The sequence below is a fragment of the Sander vitreus genome, chromosome 23 (assembly GCF_031162955.1).
Source record: "Sander vitreus isolate 19-12246 chromosome 23, sanVit1, whole genome shotgun sequence".
Classification (NCBI taxonomy): domain Eukaryota; kingdom Metazoa; phylum Chordata; class Actinopteri; order Perciformes; family Percidae; genus Sander; species Sander vitreus.
Window position 1 is genome coordinate 18,985,800 of NC_135877.1, and position 10,100 is coordinate 18,995,899.

Below are 10,100 nucleotides of genomic sequence, written 5' to 3' on the forward strand. Positions count from 1 at the left end.
GATTACGAATTGGCTCTCAGATCGGAGTTGTTGTCCCCCCCACCAGATCAAGGACATATCGCTGATTTAGCTGCTTGGAGAATGAGGGATTTATGCTTTATTAACTTGTAATTAGAAAGAAAGTTGACCCCGTGGTGCTGCACAGAGAAATACACAAACTGATGTGACTGCACCCTGCTGCACCAGATAGCCCCCGAGACAGCAGGGCATGTGAGTAATTTTTTTTGGATAATTGGTAATGGTGGATGGTAATATTCTTATCTGGTTAAATACAATCTAGTATTACAATAAAACGGATGGTCTTTAGTGAGTCATTAAAAATTAGCATCCACTGTTAAATGGCTTGATTTTTGAATGAAGTTTGGCGAGCTGCGTGTGCGTCATGGTGTGCGTCAGTGAACCTGCCATACAAGCCATGTCGGCTCAACAGTAATGAACTCGCCTTTAACAGCTTGAACTGAAGCTACCGGGTTTATTCCCTTTAATTTCTCGACCCTATTGCTCGGCTTTTCTGAAGTTATGTTTCCACTGGAGTCAGCACGGAGGTTGTAAGGCAAGTGGGCTAGCAAAGTCAAATAGAAACATTCGCTTATCAGCTTTTTCACTAGCTCTTAAATGTATTGATTCTAATCTACAGTTCTGGATGGTTAGCTTAGCTTCGTTAGCAACCTGCGTTAGAGTTGGCCTTGTAACGTTAAAGCTCAAGTTAGCTAACCGTAGTAAAGGTAGCGTTTATAGTCATCATTTATACCTGGTTTGAAGTAATAATAACACAATATAATGGGTGTTTACGGCTTGTTCTCCACTTACGGAAACATATGGTTAGGTTGCGTTTACCCTCTGGCTATAACTGTAATCGGCTAAAGCTGTTTGGGTTAAAGTTGAAGGTATTTGCTTAGCTTTTGCTAGCAATGTAAGCTATAAGTAATCAATATAACGTTAGTAATTGGTAGCTGTCACAGAAATGGTGTGTGGTTGTCTCAGTCGTTTGTTGTTGACATTCAGGTGATTTGCTGCAGATCTGATCTAGTGAAAAACAAAGAAATCCAACATACACATTTATGTTTATTTTGCTACACTTTGTCTATTTGCGCCTGTAGATTTCTCCTAAATTCACCAAAAGTTGGGCTTAATAATGATAATGCAAATTAGGCATTATATATTAACATTTAAGAAAACTTATCTTAATGTAAGCCATTAACTGGGGAAGTTTCACGATATCTGTTAGTTCAAATGTTTAACCCTATTCACCTGTAGTGTCTTACAACATGTGTGAATTTATCTTTAAAGGCCTTTTTTTCTCAGTATAAGTTTTGCTTATACTCTGAGCCAGAAATCTCCACTTCAGTAGCACTTACACATACCAAACTTTGCAGTTTAATTCCTATCTATATTCTGAAGGTTTTCACAGAGGGGTTTGTATATGTCCTTCATACCCTGATTTATGCAATATTGTATACCTAAAAACGTGGCAAAAATAGTTTTTTTTTTTTATGGCTGATGACAGTATTTTTCTGATTTGTGCATAAAAAAGAACAAAAAATACTGTGGAAGTAATCAACTAGTGCAAATATTTTTCCTATTCACCTGTAGTGTCTTAAGTTAAACATGCTTCACTTCCTTTTAGAGCAAGGGATCTCTGAAGCTTAAAGTTGATTTACTCATCGACATTTGCCCTTAACACTCTTTATTTTTGCCTCTAATTTATTACATTGTTCAGTATCGACTGTCGTTGCACCCAGGTGGGGGAACTATGGGATTGAACCTATTCTGTATGTTGACATTTATTTAATAAGTGGTTGAAATACATATTAAACCAGGGTGTTTGCAGTTCCTTAACATGTTTTGAAATCTCTCCAAATATCCGAAAAAGTCATTAAATTATCTTAGTGTTCTTTAGTAGGTCTTATTTTCAACAACAAAACTCTCATCTGGTTTTATTTTTGTATTAGTTTGCCAGAATTAGTTATAGAGCTGAAACAGTTAGTTGATTAATCGATTAGAACGCATTTGTTTTAAATCACTGGTTTTAGCTTCTAAATTTTGAATACTTGGTGCATGTCTTATATGATAGTAAATTGAATATATTTGAGTTTTGGACTCTTGTTGCAACAAAACATTTCTCAGGACTTGTAATAGGCATTTGTCACTTTTAGACAGTCATAGACTAAATGATGAATCAATTATTTCCCACAAATAATTGATAATCAAAGTCTGAATTAGTTGATTTCTTTAGCAACAGATTCTGACGTTTTCAGATTGTTTTGGTCCTATATAATAACATAAGACCAATATAAAGCGTACCTGCTTGAATGAATATACCTTTGTATATGCTACACTTACTTGTTGGTAAATGACATATACATTATCAAGGTTTTTAGGAGGTGCCGTTACTCTCTGGTTTGTACGGTCGGCTCACACGTGAAACAAAAATGTTTCTTCTAAACTGAGTTAAGTCGTAGGGTCTCTTTCTAAGCAGCCTAGTGAATCACAAGGCTCTGGAGGAATGTAGCTTTAGGCTGGTTTTATGCTAGTTTAAAATGAAGCTCTTGTTCTCCACTGTGTGTTTTCTGCTGAGAAAGCTCTGCGAGGGTTTTATTTCCTTTCCTGCTGCCTTCTGACCCAGAAAGAACCGCAACCGCAGCTGTTGTTTTTGTGAAAATAGTTATTTAATGCTCCCTGAAGACGTGGTGTGAAACTAATGTTAAAGAAGTATATTGTAACCTTTCTAGAAGTGTTGTCATCCCCATCTCCTGTGAACTTGCCTCGGCAGTTGATATGTATTTCATAATCCTCATGAAAATAATCAGATTAGGAGAATTTAGTTTAGTTGTGTCTGAACATGAGCTGATGCCACCAGCTGTGCAAACTGAAACAGGATGGCGCGTTGGTTTGTAACCGCGCGCTGAGCCGTAACTTTGCCCTGCCTCTGCTGTTCTGAGCTAATAATCGGCTGTCTGGTTGTGTTATTTCTAGAATATGATGGATGTTTGAGAGTTAAAATCAAACAAAGACACTTGAAATTTCTCCAGGGAAGTTTGTGAATATCAAAAATTTGAATATACAAAAGCAGAATGTATTTCACAGCTTGTTTTACACATGTATCGCATTAGATCAGAGCTCTCAAACTCAAGTTACTCAGTGCTGTAATCTCCTGGGCCTCTTCAACACATGGCAGAAAAAAACTTCATTATTAGTGGAGGTTGATAAGGGTTTTTCGAAGCATGAGAGGAAGACTGAAGGCAAAAATCAGAAAAAAAGTACTTTTCCATGCTCTCTGTATGTTGTTCGGGTAAAAAATATCCATATTTCTATTTACAGTTATCGATCCTACATCAGGCAATAAAGGACAGTTCTCTTTTTAAATACATTATCTATTGTTTAATATAAGGTCTCTATCCTATCAGGGAAACTACACATGATTTTAAGTAGAGTTTCAAAGTTCATTGAAATTGAGGAACAATCTCTCCACAACGTCCACTTCTTATCTGTTCTGGAGCAGTAGGGTTAATACATCAACAACACAGAGATTAACATAACATTTCTAATTTCAGCAACTAGCCTAACGATAATAATCATCATCAATTGATTTTCAGATTATTTTCTTAATTATTCAATTGAATCGTTTGTTCGAAGAAATCTGAAAAATACCCAGAGCTCAATTAAAACACAGAGCTATTCAGTTTACAATCTTATAAAATAGCAAAGCAGCAAATCCTCCCATGTGAGAAGTTGGAATCAGAGAATGGGGTATGAGGTTTGGCTCAAAAATGACTTAAATGATGAATCCATTATCAAAATAGTTGCTGAATAAAAGCACACTTTCTGTTTGGAAATTACAGGTTCCGTTTTTAGATTAAACAGTCTGTTAGAGGGAAAAATAGACTTTTACATTGTAGCTGAATCAAAATAAAGTTGAACTTTGTTGTGATTTCAGGTTCCTCTTTTAAACCGCTATCATCATCATCGCTTTTTTTTTTTTTGAAAGATAGAACTGACTTGTGGTTGTCACACCTGAAAATAGAGGAAGTGAAACCAAATGAGTTACAATAAAAAACCTTTTTCTTTTTGTGTTTTAATCGGCAGCGTTTGACCTCCACAGAAAGCAAACCACCGTTTTCTGTTAGAGAAACTGTTTATTCATAAAAACACAATAACTTGGTGTCCTAATATATTAAAATTGACTGCTAGGCTATTGCCAGAGTGCACACAAAATAATAACATTTAGGGCAGCAACTAACAATTATTAGTTAAACTAGTGATGATTTTTACATACATTTTTTTTGTCTATCAAATGTCCTAAAATAGATATATATATATATATATATATATATATAATTTATTTTAAAAAGGCCATCTCATTTTCCCAGGATGCAAGGTGACGTCTCCAAATGTCTCGTTTTGTCCGATCAACAGTCCGAAACACGAAGATATTCAATGAATGATGATACAAAACAGAGAAAAGCAGAAAATCTTCCCATTTTGAGAAGCAGGAAACGGCAAATGTTTGGCATTTTTGCTTTAAATGACCTTAACGAGTAATCGATTAGCAGAATTGTTGAGGATAAAATCTCTGTTATTCAACTAATCAATGAATTGACTGATTGTTTTAGCTTTAATATAAATAAGCATTTTAAAATAGCAGTAGTTATTGCAGAAGTTAAATCATGTTTTGTAAAGGTAAACATTAACAATGAAAACTTCTTATACTTAAAATAATTAACAAAAATAAAATAAAAAACAATCTAAACTTAAAGCTATAGTGCGTAGTTTCTGTGTCCCCCATGAGGAATTATAAGTAATGACAACAACACTGTCGGCGCGTACACATAATAATAATAATAATAATAATAATAAATTGAATTTATATAGCGCTTTTCACGAACTCAAAGTCGCATGATACAAGCCTTCTGTGATCGCGCACCACCCCCACCCCTCCTCCACGCAGTTGCTAGTAGCCAAGGAGGATACTGAGGATAAAAAAACATGATAGACTCTTCAGAAGAGGTCATTATCTTCACTCTAGCTTCTGTGCGGGAAAGTCACCGGACGACATAATCTTCTGAACACAGCCATACTGAGAAATCCAGAGAGAGTTGTGTGGAGCTGATAGTCTTAATTAGCTTTGTAGCAACTCATTTGGCAATGGCTTGAATGTAACAGACGTTCATTAATATCAAAAGTTACGCACTAAAGCTTTAAACAAAAATAACATTGTTGTCAGATTTAGGAGATTTTTTTTGGCCATTTTTAGACCTTTTATTTTTCATAGGACAGATGAAGACATGAAAGGGGGGAGAGAGAGGGGGAATGACATGCAGCAAAGGGCCGCAGGTCGGAGTCGAACCGGCAGCCGCTGCATCGAGGAGTAAACCTCTATATATGTGCGCCTGCTCTACCCACTGAGCCAACCCGGCCACAAGATTTAGGAGATTTTATGTGGAATAAATGTGGAAGATACATTTTTTTTTTTAAACATGTATTTATTGAGTTTTTGTACATTTGAAAAAACAGTACAACAAGGCACATAACATAAAACAGAAAGTAGGAAACTCGTAAACTTAACTTCCTTGTAGCCATGTTGTAATCGGACTCTTTATTGCTCTAGACCTACTAAAATTTTGAAATAAGGTTAACACAGGATTTTTTTTTATGGTTTTACCATCAAGGCAGGATGTTACAGGGAACCCTGATGCTTTTGTGAGGGAGTTTCTGTCTGATTGTGAAATTCCCCCTTTGTAATCATATCCGGTTGTGATTTTTGTATTTCACAGGTAAAGAATCTAACCTACCTGACCATCAGAGTCCTCCACCATAATGTCCCTTTCAGTCTGTTGACGCTAACGGCTTCCCTGACTCTGTGCAGAGGGAGGCAGCTGGAAGCTAGCTAGCTAGCTAGCATGCAGCATTGGCCCGGTGTCTCCAGGAGGCGGCGCTGCTGAGAGGCGAGTGGTCGGTGCGGAGTGTTGGTGCCTACCGAGCCGGCCATGGATGACTTCAACACCAGGACGTACGGCACCAGCGGCATGGACAACAGACCTCTGTTTGGGGAGACCTCCGCACGGGTTTGTAAACTTTTAATACTTTTACATTTCACTATTTTACAACAAAATGTGAAAAAAAGTGTTTTAATATGAAGACAGGAAAAATGGTAGCAGGACACTACTGGTGTCCCATACAAACCCTGCTGCTCTCTGAAGGAGAACAACTGCGCTTACATCCATGAGTAGGGTTTAAAATCCAAATCCAGGCACTTGTGTGGAAGAGTTAGAATAAAAAAACAATTAAAAAATACATTGAAAATACACATTATAGGGCGCCTGGGTAGCTCACCTGGTAGTGCGCAGTTTTTGGACAATAATGTAGTTCTAAGGAATAAGATACATCAGGCTTTAGATACACAGACAACAAAAGTGTCTTGTAGAGTACAAAGATGGCAGACATTAAATGTTTTAATTTGTATAAACTGTCTCTCTCGCAGGATCGAATCATCAACCTGGCAGTGGGGGGATTCACGTCTCTGGTTGTTTTAGTGAGTATAAATCTTCTGCAGCGTTGCTGGTGTACTGTATGTAGTGATGTAGTAATCATGATGTTTATGAAGTGCAATATTCAAATGGAAATAATTGAAATCCTCCTCTACGAATGTAGATGTGACACCAAAGTAAATCATTTTGTGAATTCAGAAGCAGAAAATTAAGCTGAGGCAGCAACATGTTGTCATTATGTCACAAGATGTTTTTTTTCTTTAAGCACTTTCTTCCATTTTTATCTGCTCCTAATGACTGTAGTAAATTAGTCTTAATTTGATCTGTCAGGGATCATAGCTATCGTATTCAATCACACAAGATCACCAATAAGTACAAAGAGGTATTTCTGTATTGTAAGTATTTCTGAAGTGCGCCATCATTTTGAAAATGCATGTTATGTAGAGACATTCATGTGCTTTTACTTGGAATGTGTTTTAGCTTTTGATTTCCACTATTGCCATTAGACAGGGTGTGTAGTGTTCCTTTTTAAGTCTAGAATGGTTATAATTGATCTGATAGCTGATTAGTTGGGGTTTAGTTTAGTTAGGGGTTATCGTGTTACATATTTGCTTCACTGAACACATCAAGGGCCCTTCAATAATCAATTTTCAGTTTTACTTTCTTATTCAACTCTTTATAGTTTCAGTTTTAGCATTAAAGGGTCTTAAAAAGGCTTAACTGTGGCGCCACGAGACCTACACTTGAGCAATTTGTCATGATGAGAATCACTTTCCTTGTCTATAACAAATCTGGATATCTAACTTTGGCTACTAACCGAAGAGGAAAAGGGTGGTCGCAGTTTGACATCCACCTGAATCACGTTTACGTGACGGCAATCTGACTTAAGTTGGACCAAGTTACATTTTTGTAAAAGTTCCAGACATGGCATGACAGATACATGAAGCCAGCAATGTCATAGATCTATGCGACTGTCCAGATCTCGAGGTGCGAGATAGATTTAGCAGCTCTGGAAAACCCAAGATCAAGATTATTCAAAACCTTTTTGAGGAAATCAATTTCTTCATGTTTAAGAGTCTTTAACGTTTGTCCTGTTTTGTCTTCCAGGTGACTGTTATCAGTTCTTTTGTGTTCCCCTCATTGCCTCCACGACCGCTTAATGTCTTCTTTGCCGTGTGCATCCTGTTAGCATGTGGATCCGCTTTAGTGCTGGTAAATACAATGTTTTTTCATCTTTAAGGCTCATTATCTTCAGTAGAAATCATAGCAATTATAATAACTTAGAAAGTAGGAGAAACAGCACAGGCTTTATATCATCAGTTCCTTATTATCAGACCTTTTTATTATATAAGTTACATTGCCAGGTTTTTACATCCTTTTTGTATTTTCTGCTGTTTATTGAAAGGTCTTAGAAATCTGAGGTGTATTAGAGAACACCTCACTTTAAAGCTACACAGTAGGTCTATGTTTTCTGTTGCTGTAAGAAAACGATTTGTGAATAAAGGCCTTAGATTTTAAATATTTAAAGAAAAGAAAATCCATGTAAATATTGAATTCTGAAAATGTTTTTAGAGAACTTTCTGTAGTTTCACAGTTTTTTAAAAATTGCTTTGAGGGAGTCAGTGTTGCAACTAGGGCTGAAACAATTAGTCGATTAATCAGTCATTAGCCAATTGAAGTTGATTAATCGTTTGTCATTCAAAAGTTAGGAAAACTTTTCAGAATCTCAAAATCCAAAGATTTGCTGCTTGTAACTGTTTTTATATTGTTTCACGGTTTTAAATTGTTACTTTTATTTATGTACACTTTTTTAATCTAGCGCAATAATCCTCCACAACAGTGAAATGCTCATTTATTTACACTTCTAATTATTCCTTTATGCTAGGGCAAAAAATGACATCCATACCGTGTAATGTTTACATTTATTATTGGGCCATACAAACTCTTATTCCAGTGCAAATCACATTGGATTTATTAATCTTACCTTTATGTTTTGAAACTATTTTTTTCGGCTGTTGTTTGCTTAAGTTGTATTTGTCTTTGTGATGTTCTTCCTGTGTCTTGTATTGCACTGATCAGTAATTGTGTTGTATTTGATACAATAACAATAAAGGATTTCAGATTTTTTTTTTCTATTTCTAAATCATTCAATCGGAAAGTTTTGGGATTTTTGGCTGTTGATTGGACAAAACAAGCAATCTGAAGACATCTCTTTCACTGTTTTTAGACATGTTAAGACAAAATTATTAATTGATTAATCTTAAAGCTTTAGTGCGTAACTTTTTGATATTAATGAACGTCTGTTACATTCAAGCCGTTGCCAAATGAGTTGCTACAAAGCTAATTAAGACTATCAGCTCCACACAACTCTCTCTGTATTTGTCAGTATGGCTGTGTTCAGAAGATTGTGTCTTCCGGCAACTTTCGCGTGCATAAACTCAAGTGAAGATAATGACCTCTTCTAAAGAGTCCATCATGTTTTTTTAATCCTCCGTGTCCTCCTTGGCTACTAGCAACTGCATGGAGGAGGGGTTGGGGGATGCGCGATCACGGAATGCTTGTATCATGTGGATGCAACGACATAAGTTATTACTTAAAATTCCTCATGGGGGAGACAAAAACTACGCTCTATAGCTTTAAAAATAATAGAACAATGAAAACAATAATTCTGAGTGTTCCCCACCTCTGAATGTTTCTTGTAAAACTATAATGAACAAATGAATATAATGTCAAATTGTCAGTGAGATCAGTTTAAGTCAAACAACATTATAAATATTCATTTATTTATTTTTTATGTGTGAAATTTGTGCAATAACAAGGACCTTTTTATTAATGTTTCTCCCTGTCAGATATTCTGGTACCGGCAGGGCGATCTGGAGCCCAAATTCAGGAATCTGATCTACTACATGCTGGCATCCATCTTGCTGCTGTGTCTATGTGCCAACCTCTACTTCCACGATGTCAGGTAAAGACGAGGAGGAGGAAGAAGGGAAGACATGGCCTTCACACATGGAAGGACTAAATTGCGAGACAGACTCACACACACTAACTTGAATTAATTTCCTGCCTGACCGGCAGCAAACTGAAGGTTTCTTGGACCAAAACCAGTGAAGCGTAATGGTTCCAGTGGGATGAAAACTGTCAAGATTTGTTGGTGCTGAAACCTAATGCACTGCACAAACATACCCAAGGTCACAGTGTAGAAATCATGATGTGCTGCTAGAGGCCATAAATCTGCCTGGAGACACACTGCTGGAGGATGAAACAGGTGTGTTTACACTCGTATCCTGTTCACAATAACAAGCATTGGGTTTGGTATGATGATGCAACAGTTAAAGGAAAAATCTGCCCTTTTATCCTGTTACTGTCGGTCCCATCTCGTCTGTTTAATGTTAGATTTTACATGTTTTTCTTTGCCCTCAAGTTGCTGATTAACTGTATTTATATCTTTAAACTGTCAGAAAAACCTCTTAATCATGCCGCATAATCAAGACACAAACTGCATCTCATGTCAAGCAACACTTCCCTTCCTTTTTAGTTTAATGGTGCGTTCAGGGTCAGAAATGATAAAATCACATAAACTGGACCGATGAAGACGTGCCACTGCAGGCT

General features: G+C 36.6%; 1 protein-coding gene across 2 annotated transcripts in view; it reads left to right on the forward strand.

Moving 5' to 3' along the window:
* Positions 1-402: 402 nt before the first annotated feature.
* tmem243b (transmembrane protein 243, mitochondrial b) overlaps positions 403-10,100 on the forward strand; it is a 10,237-nt gene continuing 539 nt past the window's right edge. Inside the window, exons 1-5 of one of the 2 annotated variants that reach the window (XM_078242718.1) lie at positions 403-553; positions 5,775-6,065; positions 6,482-6,532; positions 7,596-7,700; positions 9,338-10,100. The exon at positions 9,338-10,100 is cut by the window's right edge and continues 539 nt beyond it. In XM_078242718.1, the coding sequence (XP_078098844.1) occupies positions 5,988-6,065; positions 6,482-6,532; positions 7,596-7,700; positions 9,338-9,457 (354 nt within the window). In that variant the 5' untranslated portion in view covers positions 403-553; positions 5,775-5,987 and the 3' untranslated portion in view covers positions 9,458-10,100. The remainder of the gene's footprint in view (positions 554-5,774; positions 6,066-6,481; positions 6,533-7,595; positions 7,701-9,337) is intronic. The other variant, XM_078242719.1, reaches the window with a different exon arrangement.